General features: G+C 41.9%; 1 protein-coding gene across 2 annotated transcripts in view; it reads right to left on the minus strand.

The window, feature by feature from the left end:
- LOC134611536 (rho guanine nucleotide exchange factor 18-like) overlaps positions 1 to 18,876 on the minus strand; it is a 119,590-nt gene that overhangs the window by 57,557 nt on the left and 43,157 nt on the right. For both annotated transcript variants that reach the window (XM_063455494.1, XM_063455495.1), the window contains exons 5-7: positions 6,843 to 6,968; positions 2,659 to 2,776; positions 1,531 to 1,779 (exon numbers count right to left, since the gene is read on the minus strand). In XM_063455494.1, coding sequence (XP_063311564.1) covers positions 1,531 to 1,779; positions 2,659 to 2,776; positions 6,843 to 6,968 — 493 coding nt within the window. The remainder of the gene's footprint in view (positions 1 to 1,530; positions 1,780 to 2,658; positions 2,777 to 6,842; positions 6,969 to 18,876) is intronic.

An 18,876-nucleotide genomic window follows, 5' to 3' on the forward strand; every position in this document is an offset into this window, starting at 1 on the left:
TTTTAAGTGGAGTATGTTGCCACAATACGAACGCTAATAATAATAATAATAATAATAATAATATGAGAGAGTCATTTCCACTGTTTGGTCATATTTATTTATTTTCAGCATAACATGATGTCTCTTTAAAGGAACACTCCAGGCAGCAAAACAAGAGTAAATTAAAATAATAAGCTCAAATACCGGTGGTTAGTTTCTTTTCTTTCAATTCTGTGCAGTTTTCCTGCAGTGCTGCAAAATGTTTTGATGTTTTAAGCAGGATAACCCAGCCTCCTTAGCCACCCCCCTCTCAAATTTCAACATGTTCCTGATTCCCAGAGTCTGAAAGAAATGTACCCTTTTCAGCCAATGAAATAGAGGCATGTCTTCTTAAGTGTAAGAAATGCTCACAGCACAGACTGCACCGCAGAGACATCAGAGTCCACATGTGCTCCTCTCCCTCCCTCCCTGTAATGCAAGTAATAAATTCTCTTCCAGCTCCTGTCAGCCAACCTCCCAACCTACTGTTAACCCCCTTCCCATCCAGTCCCTGTTAATCAACCTCCCCAGACAGAGATATAGATAGCTAGAGAGATAGAAAGATAGCTAGATAGGTAGACAGATAGCTAGAGGTATATATGGATAAATAGATAGACAGAACATAATGTTCTATTTGGATTTATGAGTTTGTCTATTTATAATTATTTATATTAAATATATGTCACTGTATGATATCTAATGTGGTTAGGAAATGTGAGTGTGTGTGAGAGAGAGATGTGGTTACTAAGTTCTAGTGTCTAAATGCTGTATTTGTAATATAATTTAAGTTGAGTACTTCTTGGGCAGGCATTGTGGCCATGTGTTGAGTCAAGCAAACTTGCATCACTAAGTTCCGGCAAGCCTACTAAGGCGTGTCATTACGGATTCTCATAGAGAATCACTGGAGCATGGCAATTGGTGGACAGTCCAGCTGAAATACAGGAATTAAGGAGAAAGCAAAGGGGGAAATTACATTCAATTAGAGGAGGAGTAGAACATCTGATCAAAGTAGAGAGGTACTTATAAAGCTAAATTTGACACTATTCAGGGAAAAAAGCATTTAGTGACAGTAGCTTTACTGTTGGGGGGGGGGGGGGGGGGGCGACAGGTATGCATTTTTTTTGCCTCTACAGTTTTTTTAATGTTGCATTTTGTCAGCCTTTTTAATGTTTATAGGTTTTGAATGAAAAATCTGATCTCAGGAATGTAGTGTTACTAGTACACTGTCTAGAGTCACTTAACATGGAACAAATCTGTAATGTAATATATGAAGCCATAAAAACCAACGTACAGTTAAGTACATTATTTATATGATATCGGTTTATTAATGTTAATACAATGTGTAATTATATAAATGCATGTACCCCGTCAAATAAACTTTCACTCCATACTAGCTATATGAACAGACTTTAACCTGATGAGATTTGTATGCAATTACACAATTACCTACAAACTAGCATGCTCTCTAAAATCCATAGGATCAGGCATTTTATGGAACATAAGTATGCATACCTTTCAAGCGACCTGAAGCACTCCTCCAGTAAAGAATTCCATCATAGAGAAGCTGCCTGCGCATCATATCATGTTTCCTAAATGTCATTCCATTCTTTAGCTTTCCAGAAGATTTCAGTTCCATCTTGCCCACAATTTCCCGCAGACGCTGAACTTTCTCACTTTCATGAACACGTAAGTCTACTTCAGTGATGGTTTCTTTGATAAGAGCTAGGGCCCGGGTCAGTGCCTCATAGTCTTCGGTACCCGCTGAAACATTAAATATCCAGTAAATAAGGTGCCCTTTGTGCATCTTGAATGATCACAGACAGCACAGTCTTCTAAAAGCACAACCAAGCAAAGATTCAAATTACTTGATGCCTGAATAGCGCAAAGTTGTGTTCAATATTTAATTTCTTAAAACTAAATTGTCATTCTTTAACACTAGTTATCAATAGAAATGTACTCAATGCCAATCCTTTAAGTTATCTCAGAACTGTCCACTTATTTGGTGTGGTGAGCAACATTTTGAAGCACAGGTATCAGAAGGCAGGATGAGTTAGTGATTTAATAACCTCAAGGCAGCCAGGTGTTGTCCAACAATGAACCAAAACAAAGTAATTTATGTAAAGCATTTTTTATGGACCATGCCATACTGTCTGAAAATAAGTTTAGTACTAGCCAAAGGTATGTATCCTTTAACAAGTTCCACCACTCAGTGTGTAGCTTATTACAATCATTATATGCATTATATTGCTTTTTATGTTTTGTAATTAATTGGCCTCAGTTTTGCAATGAGGAGTAATCTGTTGGTGCTCTATAAATCTAAAGGCTAACACAGATTTACTCAAAGGTCCTAGGACATTTCACTAAATTCCTCAAAATGAAACATATTATGAGTGATTGGTAGTTACATCTAAGAGAAATCTTGAAAAACATAGAAATTTTTATTTAGAATAAAGTTTATTTATGCAGTTACTGCTAACAACAAAGAGTGGGAAAAGTCATTTTCTAACCCACTGCTAAAACTGCTTATCGAACAAACAAAATTAATTTACTGCATTAATAACAGTCAGTAATTAATTTGGGAGTAGGATGTACAATGAAAATGGATTAATCATTTATACATTAGAACCATAAACATCCTACCGTCTGTATTCTGAAGGATACGTTCCACCAGGACAGGATACTTAGTAATCCTCTGAGTTACCAACAGGATGCACTCTGGAACGCCTAGTCGCCTCACGATGGAGGAATTGCCTATTTTCTGTATCATTAAAAAAAAATATAAAAAATAAAAAAAATAACATTTATTCTAAATCATGGTGGACCGCCGGTACAATCTATTCAATGTCTTCTGGTTTTCATCATCATCTCATCTGCCTATATATTTAGGACTTACAGCAGTACAACACAAGTCTGCATTTTACCGTGGTCTCGGACGGATTTAATATAGCCTGGTTGTTAACAAACCTATGACCCAAAAATGTGCAGATGAAAAGCTCTCCCTCAGCTAAATTATAAAATTGTATTTAAATAAGACACAGCCAAAATATCAACCCCAAGTTGACTCAGCCAACACATTACATGTCCTGCCATTAAGCGGACCTGAAAGGGCTGCCTTGGACTGCAACCACAGTGTACCTACCTTTCGGTGCCCCTAAGGTTCAAATGAGGTCTTATGGACTCACCAGACGGGAGAGAGGGCCGCTCTCCCGACCAGTGTAAAGCTCTATCTTCACACGCATCCCAGTACTACGAGGTCCCTTTGGACCGGCAGGGGTTATCCCAATACCCACGGGCTCAGCACACTTACCACTGACGAACGCCACGGTGGCCTATACAAGATGGCGGACACACCACTTTCTTTAGAGGCTACTACTGTCCTGCCACCTGGAAACCCCTCAGCTCTATGGAGCACTTTAACAGATGGCTGGATGAGATCTTCCTACCCTTTTGGGCAACCCTGGAGAAGCGCAAATGTTTGATGCTTCGTCAGCCTGAGGAGAAGGTGGGGAGAGATGGGGGGCCGTGGGTGGAATGGATTTTCCCCGGGCACAACTTTCCCACAAGCGCACGTGCCCCCTACCGCTAGCCTACCTAGGCCGAAGGCCACCAGGGGTTTGACCCAAGAGCATCACGCACATAGTCAGAAGACCACCCACTGCAGGCGGAGGCAGAATAATGGGATCTTCTGTTGCCCAGATCCTCGTGTCCACCGAGTGCGCGGTGCAGAAATGCTGGCCTGGGGCTGGAGGGAGGACCCACCTTGCCACCAACGCGCCTGTACCCTCACGAAGCTCTGTGAACCACATACCTGCTTACCCAGCATAGGAATTGGCTAACTATGGACAGTCTAGTCGGTGTAACCCCCCCTGTACCCCAGCGACATCTAAATGCCACCATCTTACATATGATGTGCATAGCTTGATACACCCACTGCAGTTTTATTTCTTATTTCTCGTTTATAAATATATTTTATTGTACCTTGCACGTGTCAGTTGTAGGGGGGGGGGGGGTGTTGGGCCTTAGTGGCTACTCAAGCATACGTTTTACTTTTGAACCATGTCTTACTGAAAATAGCACAGTCAGTAAAAAGAGGGGGAAAACATTTTTTTAGATCCATAAATGAGAAAAGGAAAGTAAAACAAGGATTAGTTAGATTAAAAACAAAAGAAGGAAGGTATGTAGAAGAGGATAAAGGTCTAGCTGACTGCCTCAATTAATATTTTTGTTCAGTATTTACAGATGAAAATGAAGGAAAGGGACCTCAGTTAGGAAAAAGGACAGATGAGTCATTTATTACATATGAGTTTACAGAGGAAGATGTTATATTTCAATTGTCAAAAGTAAAGACAAATAAGTCAATGGGACCTGATGGAATACACCCAAAGTTATTAAAAGAGCTTAGTGGTGTACTAGCAAAACCATTAACAGATTTATTTAACCAATCATTGTTAACAGCAGTAGTCCCAGAAGATTGGAAGTTAGCGAAGGTTGTGCACATTCACAAGAAAGGCAGTAGGGAGGAGTCGGGCAACTATAGGCTAGTAAGCCTTACTTCAGTAGTGGGGAAAGTGATGGAAACCATATTAAAGGATAGGATTGTTGAAGATCTAAAAACACATGGATTTCAAGATCAGAGACAACATGGGTTTAATTCAGGGAGATCATGCCAAACTAATCTTAATGATTTTTTTGATTGGGTAACTAAAATAATAGATCAGGGTGGTGCATTAGACATTGCTTACCTAGATTTCAGTAAGGCTTTTGACACTGTTGCACATAGAAGGCTTATCAATAAATTGCAATCTTTAATTTTGGATTCCAATATTGTTGAATGAGTAAGGCAGTTGCTGAGTGACAGGCAACAGAGGGTTGTAGTCAATGGAGTACCTCAGGGATCTGTACTTGGACCAATTCTCTTTAATATTTTTATTAGTGATATTGCAGAAGGTCTTGATGGTAAGGTATGTATTTTTGCTGATGATACTAAGATATGTAACAGGGTTGATGTTCCAGGAGGGATAAGCCAAATGGCAAATGATTTAGGTAAACTAGAAAAATAGTCAGAGTTGTGGCAACTGACATTTAGTGTGGATAAGTGCAAGATAATGCATCTTGGACGTAAAAACCCAAGGGCAGAGTACAGAATATTTGATAGAGTCCTAACCTTAACATCCGAGGAAAGGGATTTAGGGGTGATTATTTCTGATGACTTAAAGGTAGGCAGACAATGTATGGTTGCATAGGGAGAGGTATTAGCAGTAGAAAGAGGGAAGTGCTCATACCATTGTACAGAAAACTGGTGAGACCTCACTTGGAGTATTGTACGCAGTACTGGAGACCGTATCTTCAGAAGGATATTGATACTTAAGTTCAGAGAAGGGCTACTAAACTGGTTCATGGATTGCAGGATAAAACTTACCAGGAAAGGTTAAAGGATCTTAACATGTATAGCTTGGAGGAAAGATGAGACAGGGGGGCTATGATAGAAACATTTAAATACATAAAGGGAATCAACACAGTAAGAGGAGACCATATTTAAAAGAAGAAACAACAAGAGGACATAGTCTTAAATTACAGGGGCAAAGGTTTAAAAATAATATCAGGAAGTATTACTTTACTGAGAGGGTAGTGGATGCATGGAATAGCCTTCCAGCTGAAGTGGTAGAGGTTAACACAATAAAGGAGTTTAAGCATGCGTGGGATAGGCATACGGCTATCCTAACTATAAGATGCCGTGCAGCATCCTATTCTGTAGCTGACCCAACAAGTTTTAAAGTACTCTTACATGCATTAGTGTAATTTCAATAAATAAAAAATAAAAATAAAAGTGATGTACCTCCAAAGTTTAAAGGAGCACTACAGCCTGTATTTCTGACCCTATACTGTTAAAACCACCATCTAGCCCCCCTGGTCCCCTCATGCCTCCCTAAATATAGTAAAATCATACTTGTATTCAAGTCTGGAGCTGCTTACTTTGTCCCTGTTTCCTTTTGACCTGCCCACTGCCTGCTGACATCAGCAGAAGTGGTAGCCTGATCCAATCACAATGCTTCCCCATAGGATTGGCTGAGACTGTCAAAAAGGCAGATCAGGGGCAGAGCCAGCCCAATTCAAACACAGCCCTGGCCAATCAGCATCTCCTCATAGAGATTAATTGAATCAATGAATCTCTCTGAGAAAAGTTCAGTGTCTGCATGCATAGGGTGGAGACACTGAATGTTTTGATGCATTTTAGGCATCAATGACTCAGGAAGGATCTCTAACAGACATCTCAGGAGTAGCCAATGAAGTTATCACTAGGCTGTAATGTAAACACTGCATTTTCTCTGAAAAGACAGTGCTTACAGCAAAAAGCCTGAAGGTAATTATTCTACTCACCAGAACAAATTCAATAAGCTGTAGTTGTTCTGGTGACTATAGTGTCCCTTTAATGTTCAACAAGATTTTGACCTTTTGTGCATACTCATGTAAAACATTGTTATAAGCCTGTACTTTTTTTTGTGCACTACAAAACTAAAGTATAAAAAAAAATTACAAAAATAGGACACACAAATAAACATAACTACTAGTGATTATGCTGTCCATAGTCTATCAGTGCCATCTCAAAGCAAAAGTGGTTTGAGAATAAATGGGACTCTTTAGTACCCTGACACTGATTACTTGTGAGCTGAAAATGTGTCTTTGCACTTCTGCATTATCAATATCAATTTATCTGGTCTATCGGGCAGCACTAAAGATTGTCAGCCTTGAAGTGTTAAAACTTTGACTTAGCCAAGTTTTTTTTTTTTTTTTTTTTTTAAACATAGGATATTTGGTTCACTTACCTTTATCACATTCTGAAACTTTTTACTGTCTCTCAGGAGGTCCTTATAATAACCAACTGCCTTGTTGTGCTGACTGCAAAACATCCCATACTGATCTTTCATATGTTCACCTATGTCCCCTGAAAACTAAGCACATGCAAATAATACATTACAACAATTATACATACATTGCTACATGAGCACAAATGGTTGAAAATATTTTGTCTATAGAGGTCGCTTTACCAGATTTAATTTAAAAACAAACAAACAAATCTGAATTATTACAAAAAGAATAGTCCTGCACTCACTCCCATCACTCATGGGTGGCAGCAACGACCACAGTACACATCAGCCCAATACATACAGTAAATCAAAGAAAAAGTTACCTGCGCTCTCTAATTAAAATACCTATGTATATGTGTTTAAACAAACGGAGATCATTTAGTTACTCCAATGGCCACTGGAGGGAATAACCACCAGCCAACGTCAAGGTTGAATATAGGAGTGTATATAAAAAAAAAATACCCCTCTCTGTCTCATTGGAGATATCTTTGCCAGAGGCTCAAGGAAGCAAGGTGAAGGATCAGTGTAGGACCCACCTGGGGGGGGGGGTCTGCCTTGACGTTGGCAGGTGGGCATTCCCTCCAGTGGCCATTAGAGTAACTAAATGACCTCCATTTGTTTAAATAAATATACATAGGGATTTAGGAGAGAGCGCAGGTAACTTTTGCTTTGGAAATCTGAATTATTATTTGAGAGGAAAAAAAAAATGAATATTACATGGTACAATAATTAATGTATATGTTAACAGTTAGTTGATCCAAGACGATACCCATTATGGAATGGCCATTATGGAACCAATAAGGATGTTGTGGCATACTTGGAAACTTCTTCTAACTAGCTTTTTGTTGCCTTCTTATGGATCACTGCACAGATGTGTTAATGGTTTAACGGTGGATTGGATTCTGTTTTTCAATAGTTTACAATGCCACTATGCTTCATTTAAACAAATAAAAAATAGTTTTAGACAGATTAATAAACACATAGGTACACTGGAAACAGAGATGGGTGTGTTAGCAAAGACCATTTTAAATAACAATTTTCTTCAGTATATATTAATGAGGATCCTATGGCAAGAGATATGCATATTATCGCTGCAAAGAACTTGCAGATAACTTGAGATTGGATGACTCGAGACAAGGGGCTACAGCAGCTAAAAAATAAATTAATGTAAAGAAAGCTCCAGGGCCTGACGGTATTCGCAGAAGTAAGTAAGTAGAAGTACAGATCAGGGTGTTGCAGTGGATGTGATCTACTTATGGTTCCTCACAAAAGGTTAGTGTTCAAACTAAAAGAAATTGGTCTAGATGAATATTCTTGTTCTTGGGTAGAACATTGGCTTAAGGATAGAGTACAACGAGTTGTCATTAATGGTAAATTTTCAGGCTGGACAAAAGTGGTAAGTGGTGTCCCTCAGGGTTCTGTTTTGGGACCGCTTCTATTTAACATATTTATAAATGATCTTGCAATAGGCATTGAAAGCCATGTTTCAGTGTTTGCAGATGACACCAAACTTTGTAAAGTAATAAAATGTGAGCAGGATATTGCTTTGCTGCAGAGGGAATTAGATTGGGGGACAGGGCACTAAAAGGGCAGATGAAATTTAATGTAGAGAAATGCAAAGTTATGCACTTCGGGGTCAAGAATGCACAAGCAACTTACACCCTAAATGGTAGTGAATTAGGGATAACCACACACAAGAAGGATTTGGGAATGGTTATAGACAACAAATTAGACAGCAATATGCAATGTCAATCTGCAGTTGCTAAGGCCAGTAAGGTTTTGTCATGTATATTATTATTATTATTATTATTATTATATTATTTATAGAGCGCCGTCAAATTCCGCAACGCTTTACAATGGGTGGACCAACAGACATGTAGTTGTAACCAGACAAGTTGGACACACAGGAACAGAGGGGTTGAGGGAACTGCTCAATGAGCTTACATGCTAGAGGGAGTGGGGTAAAATGACACAAAAGGTAAGGATAGTATTAGACTAGTGACAGTTGCAGAAGAGGAATCAGTTGGGAGCTATTAAGAGTTTAATTGATACGCTTTTATGAAGAAGTGGGTTTTTAATGATTTTTTGAAGGAGTGGAGACTGGGTGAGCATCTAACGGAGGAGGGAAGCGAGTTCCACAGGAATGGTGCAGCCCTCGAGAAGTCTTGAAGGTGAGCATCAGAGGTGGGAGTACGGACAGAAGATAGACGTAAGTCTTCAGCAGATCGTAAGGGCCTAGACGGGACATACTTGTGTATAAGGGAGGATAGATAGGTGGGAGCAGCATTATGTAGACATTTGAAAGCAAGAACCAGAATTTTAAATTGAGCTCTATATTTTATAGGAAGCCAATGTAGGGACTGACAGAAGGGTGAGGCATGGGAGGTGCGGGCGGACAGGAAGATGAGCCTCGCCGCCGCATTCATTATGGACTGTAACGGCGCAAGTTGGGAGCACGTAAGACCACTAAGAAGTGGATTACAGTAGTCAAGGCGAGAAAGTACAGTGGAATGGACCAACACCTTAGTCGCATCTGGCGTTAAGTAGGGGCGGATGCGCGCAATGTTTTTGAGATGGAAATGACAGGATTTGGCGATAGAGTGAACATGAGGCTTGAAGGAGAGGTCGGAGTCAAAGAGAACACCTAGGCAATGAGCCTGCGTGGTGGAGCTGATGGTAGCACCATTGACTTGGAGGGAGACAGACACAGGAGTAGCAACACTTGAGGGAGGAAAGACCAGAATTTCAGTTTTGGTCAAGTTTAGTTTAAGGAAGTGGGTAGCTATCCAGTAGAAACAGCAGAGAGGCCGTCAGAGACACTAGTCAAGAGGGACGGGGAGAGATCAGGAGAGGACAGGTAGATTTGCGTGCCATCTGCAGAGAAATGATATTGGAAGCCAAAGGAGCTAATGAGTTTACCAAGGGAGGCAGTATAGATGGAGAACAGTAGGGGACCAAGGACTGAACCTTGAGGGACACCAACAGAGAGGAGTTGGGGAGAAGAAGCAGAGCCAGAGAAAGAAACACTGAAAGAGCGCTGGGAGAGGTAGAAGGAGCACCAGGAGAGAGCAATATCTTGTAGACCGATATTGCTAAGGATGAGAAGAAGCTGTTGATGATCAACAGTGTCAAAAGCCGCAGACAGGTCAAGGAGAATTAGGATAGAGTAGTGACCACGAGATTTTGCAGCGAGTAGATCATTGGATACTTTGGTCAGTGCCGTTTCCACCGAGTGCTTAGCGCGGAAACCAGACTGAAGCGGGTCTAGCAGAGAGTTTGATTCGAGGAAGTCTGTCAATCTCGCATACACAATTCTTTCAAGGATCTTGGATGCAAAAGGCAGTAGCGAGATAGGACGATCGTTGGATGGGGAGTTAGGGTCAAGATTGGGCTTCTTTAGAATTGGGGTAACAGTTGCATGTTTGAAGGGCGATGGAAATATACCAGAGGAGAGAGAGAGAGAGAGAGAGAGAGAGAGATTGAGAATTTTAGTGAGAGGTGGATAAAGAGATAAATGTGGTAATATCTAAAATTCATATATACCATGTAAAATTCCTTTCTAGTACTGCTGCAAGAAATAAGAGGTCACATAGGGCAATATGTAAGGTTTTTTTCCGCTTCTCATTTTTATAAATATATACTTGGTTCTAATCTGATTCCCTCTGTTTTTACTAAAACCTGGGAGGACCAAGGAAGCCACTGCACAGCATTGATACCACTCTACGCTGTGATACCTGAGCCAGTTATATACAGGCTCATGAAAATGTGAGTGGTACTTATGAAGATTTAGATATACTTTATTTATAGCTATATTGTATTGCCATATGTGAGCTCTTATTTCTTGCAGCACTACTGGAAAGGAGTTTTACATGGTATATATGAATTTTAGATATTACCACATTACTCTATTTATCCACCAGTGCATGCTTCACTAGTGTGCTGTCCACTTTTTTTCTGTGTCAATGCATCTCTATGAAGAGAAGCTGATTGACCAGGGCTGTGTTGGCTCGTATTGGCTCTGCCCCTGATCTGCCTCCTTGACAGTCTCAGCTAAACCTATGGGGAAGCATTGTGATTGGCTCAGACCACCACTTCTGATGACAACAGACAGCAGGCAGTTCAGGGGCAGAGGCAGCAGCTTCAGACTTGAATACAAGTAATATTTTACTATATTTAGGGAGGCAAGGGGTGACATGAGGGGGGGGGGGAGGTGCTAGATGGTGGTTTTAACACTATAGGGTCAGGAATACATGTTTGTGTTCCTGGACCTATATTGTTCCTTTAATATGAAAGCATTGAATTACGGTTAAACAGACTTATAACGCAAATTAAAGGTTTTGTTTTGATCAAAATGTGTACAACTGGCGGTGTCCTTAAAGGGAATCTCCAGTGCCAGGAAAACAATCAGTTTTCCTGGCACTGCAGGATTCCTCTCCCTCCCACCCCCCAATCTAATAGACAGCCACTAGGGGAGGACTTAACCCTGCAAGGTAATTATTGCAGTTTAAAGAAAACTGCAATAATTACACATGCAGGGTTAAGGGTAGTGGGAGTTGGCACCAAGACCACTCCAATGGGCAGAAGTGGTCTGGGTGCCTACAGTGTCCCTTTAACCCCTTCAGGACAGAGTCAATAGTGCACATTCTGATCTACCGTAATTCACCGCTGTCACATTAAGTGCACCCACACTTATTATATATCATTTTGTTCAGGAGAAACAGGGCTTTAATTTATCAATAACTATTCATATATGGAACATAATTTATTATGAATAAAATTTAAAAAAAATGTGAGAAAATAAGATTTTTTTTTAAAATTTGTATTTCCGTCTGACATTTTAGCTGTGAATGTCATAATACGGTTAGGTTTTACTGCAATAAAATGCACATATTTGTAATCAGCGATGTCTCACGAGTACAACAGTACCCCCCATTAACAGGTTTTATTGTGTTTTGGAAAGTTACAGGGTCAAATATAGAACGTTCCATTTTTAAATTGAAATTTGCCAGATTAGTAATGTTACCTTTGAGACGGTGTGGTAGCCCAGGAATGAGAATTACCCCCATAATGGCATACCATTTGAAAACGTAGACAAGCCAAGGTATTGAAATTGGGGTATGTTTAGTCTTTTTTTAGTAGCCAATTAGTCACAAACACTGGCCGAAGTTAGCGTTCATATTTGTTTTTGTGTGAAAAAAGCAAAAAACAAATATTTGGCCAGTGTTTGTGACTAAGTGGCTACTAAGAAAGACTGGACATATCCCACTTGCAATACCTGTTTGAAACACTAATATTTGAGTTCAGCAAAGTCCCCCGAGTAAAACAGTACCCCCTATGTACAGGTTTTATGGTGTCTTGGAGAGTTGCAGGGTCAATTAGAGTGCTTGCAAATTAAATTCTCTGCACTTTCTCCCTGTGTTGTTAGGCACGTCAATCAAATTTTAATTAATCAAATCACATAATTATGATAAAAGATTGCTTAAATATACATGTAGAATTTTAATATATATTCATATATATGTATTTAAATTCTACGTGTATACTAATGTAATCTTTTATGTAATTATATGTATTTATATATGTAACGGACCGTTTCAGCATAAAAGGGGAAAAATCCGTTTAGGCAATAATCCCCTTTTCTGGATACAGGCACAGCTACTGCAGAACACCGCACTCCCGATCTGGATACGAAATAACACTCCGAACTGGAACAGCTGAACAAGAAAAGCATACAATCGGCTTACACTCTTGGCAGTCAGCTTACAATCCAATCCCCCCCAAGAACGAGACGACACTTCGTTTTGAGGGTTAAGCAGGAACTCAAGACTGGGACACCCAGTCTGGCTTTTATTACCAACAAGTACATACAGGACACTCCCAGGGGGAGGATGAAATTAACCAATCACATGGATGTACCTCCCACACATTTCCTCCCCTTAGATTAACACTTAACACAATTATACTGTACACCTTTTTCCCCAATTCCTGGATGTACCCCAAATACATATGCTACACCTCCAAAACAGGTATCCCCTGATAGCCCTTATTCAGGGGGACAACATATGCAAGAATCAGCCCATTCGGATAAATGGTTCAGGAGTTATGGGACTTTAAAGTATTGACCGACCGCATGGGTAAAGTATCCGAAAACAGTTCCATGCATTTTGGCCCTGCGGTCGGTCACAAACAAGGGAATGAAAACAGGCGAATTGCCTGTGTTATAGAGCCTGGAGAGGGTTTGAATGAATTCCCTTGTTTATGGGGTTCTTTCTACCGAACGGCTGGTCATTCGGTAGTTTCCATACGAATTTCTGGAAGTATGGAGGTCTCAGCGGTGTTTGCCTAGTCGAGTGTCCGATTTCAGTTCCAGACACTCGACGGCAAAACACCGCTGTTCGGTAGTTAAAGATGGCCGCCGCCACGTGGTTGTTTCCTGAATGGCGGCCACCCAGAGGACACAGAACACATTACATGATTGCCAATTACCCGTTTGCAACATTGTTGCAAACGGTAATTGGAGGCACACTTAGTCCTGGGTGGTCTGGTTGTTCGGTAGTTTCCTCAATACAATGAATGGAGTGATTCTACCGAACAATCAGATGAAGGCTGCATATATACATAACCCAGGTTAACTGCATACATAAATACATATACAATATACAGGCAGTATAATAGAATATGCTTCACAGTCTTAAAGGGACAGTAGTCCCAAAATGTCCACCGCTGATTTTAAAGGGCCAGTAGCAGCAATATAAATTATACATGCCCAAATATAGTCTTTAAAGTGTAATATGTCCAGGGGCCATAGTCAGCGGGCAGGAGGCTAGCAGCCAGGCTTCTCCAGCCCACAGTGGCGAAGTTGGTTTCGCCACAATATATATATATATTTGCGTTTATTTGTATTTTATATATAGATAGATATATATAGAATGTCATTCTAAGTGTATTTTGTTACCAATATATATATATTAATAACAAAATACAGTTAGAATGAAATTACATATGGATATATCATTTATATAAAATTTTGTTTCAATATTTTATTATTTTAATTATACGTATATATATATATATATATATATATATATGTAGATCTATTATATATATATAATATATACACATATTATATATATGTAACGTCATTCTAAGTGTATTTTAATACTACTATATGTACTTAAATTAATATTAAAATACCCTTTGTATGACGTTACATATATATAATATATATATATATAATATATATATATATATATATATATATATATATATATATATATATATAAATACTTTTAATTTATTTTATAACATGTTTAATTGTTTTTTTTATTCTTCATACCAGCAGGGGGACTGTGAATTTTTTTTTTTTTTTAAATCTGTTTTATTAGTATAATACGAAGTCAGAGGTTTAAGTGTACAAACATATTCGTCAGCGAGGACTCGCAGGTCCTAATTGCTCGTAACCAGATAAAGTCGCATACAAAGTAAGTGAAACTGTTATACAGAATTATACATGACATATACAAAGTCGGTAAGGCAGATGTAGTGTTATAAACAGCGCTCAACATATAATGACACCATCCAAATTCGCTACATAACAGAGCGGACAGCTAGAAGTCAACTTTGTTTAGTGCGCTACGTGTCTGAAGTGTACCTTGCTAGTCATGGTGGTGTATATGAGGTGTTGTAATTAGCGTCGTTATAGCGGGGCGCAACCCAGGTCGGGTACAGCTAGATATCATGGGTCTTCGTGTGGCTATGAGGCTCTGCGTCACCCGCATGTAAGTGTATGTGCGTGCGTTAGCGTTCATGCGGACCGCCACCATTTTACCAACCACCACATCCCCACTCAAGTCAATTGTGCGTGAGACCCTAAACCATCAACCAATTCCGTGGGAGGCAGTGTGAGGTAAACCCAATGTCCACCTCTCGTGGCCGAATCGCCCGGCCCCTAACGTAATAGAAACGCATCGCCACATCTAGCGTGTGTTATAGTCATGTGTTTGTAACAATTGAAGATCCTAGAGAAGAATCAAGAATATATAGATAGAGAGAGAAAAAGAATTGAGAGGGAGTAGAAGGATAGGAGAGCCGCCCCCAAGTTCAGTTATAGGTGGATTAGGGAGGATATGGAGGATAGGGGTGGTCAAGTCCCACCGGGCCAGGTGCCCTTTCTTCCCACTCTCAATGGCCATTAGAGATAAATGCAAACCATGGTTGCCACAGCTCCGTATGTCTGTCCCCCCTACCAAGCAACGAAGCCCGAATTGCTTCCGCTCCCTGAATCTCCTCCACCCTACGAATCCATTCCTCCTTTTTGGGAACCTCTGTCTTCTTCCAGTATAGAGGGATCAATGCTTTGGCCGCATTAAGTAGATGGCGCACGATCGACTTTTTGTACCCAGCAATCGACAGTGTCGAAATATGTAGGCGGGCTAGCGCCGCCGTCCATTCCGCTGTCGCCCCCAAGATTTCGATGATCGTATCCCTGACCATTTCCCAGAATGGGACTATAAGGCGACATTCCCACCAAATATGAACGATCGTGCCCCTTTCCGACATGTCGGGGGCGTTGTCGGAAAAATCCTATGGAGTAATATGGGCGTCCGGTACCATAGAGCCAGTTCGTTTCCTGGTATTGAGTGCAGATGGAGCTTTTGTGCTGCCAGAGCAGCGCGGTTTCCCATTGCTGGGATGTAAAGGCAGTGCCTAACAATGTCTCCCATTGCCTGCGGAAGACATTATTCTCTGCCAAGTGTCCCACCACCAGGTTTTGGTAGAGGGTGGATATAGTTTTTCCCAGCGATGAGCCCCTCTCGCATCTCTGTTCGAACCAGGTGAGATCTCTGTGTAGTTTCTCCTTATTGCGTACATTATCATAGTAGTGCTGTACCTGCATATAACGTAGTGTGAGCAGAGGCGTCCGGGGCGAGTGCCCCAGCAGGGAATCCAAAGAGCTCAGGGCGCCATTACGCAGGACCGTGGAAATGGGAACATGGGTGCGGCCCTCTGCAAAGGGCCATGCGCTTGGTGGAATGCCCCCACCTATCGCCGGGTTATGGATGATGGGGAGTAAAGGACTAGGCATGGGCGAGACATGTGGTTGATCTCTCACGCGTTTCCAGCTGATAAGCGTTTGTGTTATGATGCCTACCGAGTCCCCCTTGTCAACCGCCTGAGGTCCTCCCGCCCAGATGGCAGATTTCAGTTGTGCCTCCTGCCCATCCCTGGTCAGTGTCACCCACTGTTTCTGGTGCGTGATTGCATGCCATTCCAGGATGCGCTGGAGGGTCGTTGTGGCGAAACCAACCTCGCCACTGGGCCCTGGAGAAGCCTGTTTGCTAGCCTCCTACCTGCTGACTATGGCCCCTGGGTTATTTGGGGCATATTGTACTTTATATTGCTGCAACTGGCCCTTTTAAAATCATCGATGGACATATTGGGACTTTTTGGGATTGTGGCGAAACCGACCTCGCCACGTGTCCTTGGAGGGGGCCGATTGGCCGCCTCTTGCCTTTGGACTATGGACCAGACTTTATGGGAATGTGATACCCCAGATAGCTATACCATGGAGCCTATTCATAATGAAAGACTATGGGAAAGACTTTAGCTCCATGGCAATTGTACTGTGTGAGTAGGATCTGCGCGCTATTCGGTAGTTTTGTGCGCGCAGATCCCAGCTATCTGGGGATAGGTGAAATGTCTGTGTGTTATGTGTAAAAGGTGAATTTATGTATTTTAAAGTGTTTTACTGTCTTTGTGTCCCCATGTGCTTAATGGAGTCTGTCTCTGTGCTGGGAGATAATCGGATTACTTCTCCAGCACAGAGAAGGCCCTGGAAAGCTAGGGGTTTTAAAAGATACTTTTAGTAACTTTTGAACCCCTGGTCGGATTCATGCCATTTTTTAATATGTTGTTCCCCTGAATGGATTGATTGTGGATATGTATTTTAATGTGAATGTGATGTATGGTTTTAAAGTTTTGAAAGTTGTGTAAAAGTATATTTTACACTGTATGCATAATGGGATTATGTGTCACACTAAGGGGAGGGGATGTGTGGGAGGTAACATCTATGTCATCTATGTCCGGGCTGGATGAGCCAGTCCAGAGTTCCTGTTTAATCCTCAAAGTGAAGTGTCGTCTCATTATTGGGGGAGGATTTATTGTATGCTGTTCCAGTTTGACTGCTAGGATTGAAAACCTATTCGTATGGTTCCTATTCAACTGTCTACAGCATTCATATGCTTGAGAGGATTTATACGCTTCTCTGATTCGGTGGTTGTGGTGTCTGCTGCAGTGCTTGGAGTCCTCAGGAAACGCTAGGAGCATCCTTTAACGGAGGTACCCAGTCGGGGTGCCAGGCGATCCGTTACAGTCGTGGCCTGGTGTTATTTTTTTAAATCTGGCAATGCTAGTCCCCCACGGCATCGTGGTAAGCAAAGCAGATCGTGACGGAGCCTTGATCTCTCACCTTTCCAAACATAGCGGATAATTGCCGATCTCAATGTGGAGAAGAAATGTGGAGGAACAGCCCAAGGGAGTGTTTGAAATGCATACAGGAGCCTGGGTAGGACATTCATTTTAAGGACAGCGATTCGTCCAAACCACGAAACGTGTGGGTATGCCCATCTTTCAAGGTCCGCCAGGATCGTCTTCAGGAGTGGAGGGAAGTTTTGAGGGTATAGGTCACTCGGGTCCGACGTGAGCCATATCCCAAGATATTTCATTTTACCGGGACACCAGCGGAAGGGGAACAGGGTATCTAGAGCCCAATATTCAGCTTCCGGAATGGTGATATTAAGTACCTCGCATTTGGACAGGTTAAGTTTGAAACTGGATATTGTGCCGAATTGCTCAAGCGCGGCCATCAAGCAGGGCATTGTGACACGAGGAGAGGAGATGAAGAATAAGAGGTCATCCGCATATGCGGCCACTTTATGTTCCACCCCTTGCCACGAGTATCCCCGAACGTCTGGGTGTTGTCTAATAGTTTGAAGTAGGGGTTCTAAGGACATGGCAAAGAGCAGGGGTGACAGTGGGCATCCCTGCCTTGTGCCGTTGGAGATTGCAAAATCCGTCGTTAGCGCCCCATTCACACGTACCGCGGCCCACGGATTGTGATACAGCGCCAGTATCCATGTGAGGAGCCTCTGTCCCAACCCCATAGCACCAAGGGTGGTAAGCATGTATGGCCATTTTACCCGGTCAAACGCCTTTTCAGCGTCTGTGGAGAGGAGGAGGAGAGGTTGTCTCTGCTTGCGCGCTCTATGTTGAATTGCGAATACCCTCAGGGTGCTATCCCTTGCCTCTCGGCCGGGGATGAATCCTGTCTGGTCCATATGTATGAGGGCCGGTAGAACAGATCTGAGTCTAGTTGCAAGTGCCTTAGTAAACAGCTTTGCATCCACATTTAGGAGGGAAATTGGGCGATAATTGCCACATATCGCGGGGTCTTTCCCCAGTTTCGGCAGGACAGTTATTATAGCAGCCTGGGATTCCGTTCCGAAGGTCTCTCCTGCAGCTATCGCATTCAGAGCCTTCGTGAACCATGGTAACAGTATGGCCGAGAATGCTTTATAGTACCCCACGGAGAAGCCGTCCGGGCCTGGCGCCTTGCCCGTCTTGGTCGACTTCAAGGCCGCTTTTAATTCCTCCTCAGTGATTAAACCGTCCAGCAACTCTGCCGTATCGGGGCTGATCGTCCTCACCATAGACTCTTGTAAGTAGTTCCGCGTTAGTGCGCCTTCGTCAGTTGCAGCGACATCGCCGCCTGTCGCGTGTATATTGTAAAGTGAGTGATAATACTTCTTAAATTCCTCAGCTATCTCAGTCGGGAAGATCGTGGAGGTGCCCGAAGAAAGGCGTAGGCTGCGAACCTGTGAGCGGGGGGTATTCCCCTTCAGGAGATGAGCTAGGTATTTCCCCCCCTTGTTGGCATGAGTGTAGAAGAACCCCCGGTTGCGTTGTAGGAATTTGAGGTAACGTTTTGTGAGAA

The sequence above is a fragment of the Pelobates fuscus genome, chromosome 5 (assembly GCF_036172605.1).
Source record: "Pelobates fuscus isolate aPelFus1 chromosome 5, aPelFus1.pri, whole genome shotgun sequence".
NCBI classification, from domain to species: domain Eukaryota; kingdom Metazoa; phylum Chordata; class Amphibia; order Anura; family Pelobatidae; genus Pelobates; species Pelobates fuscus.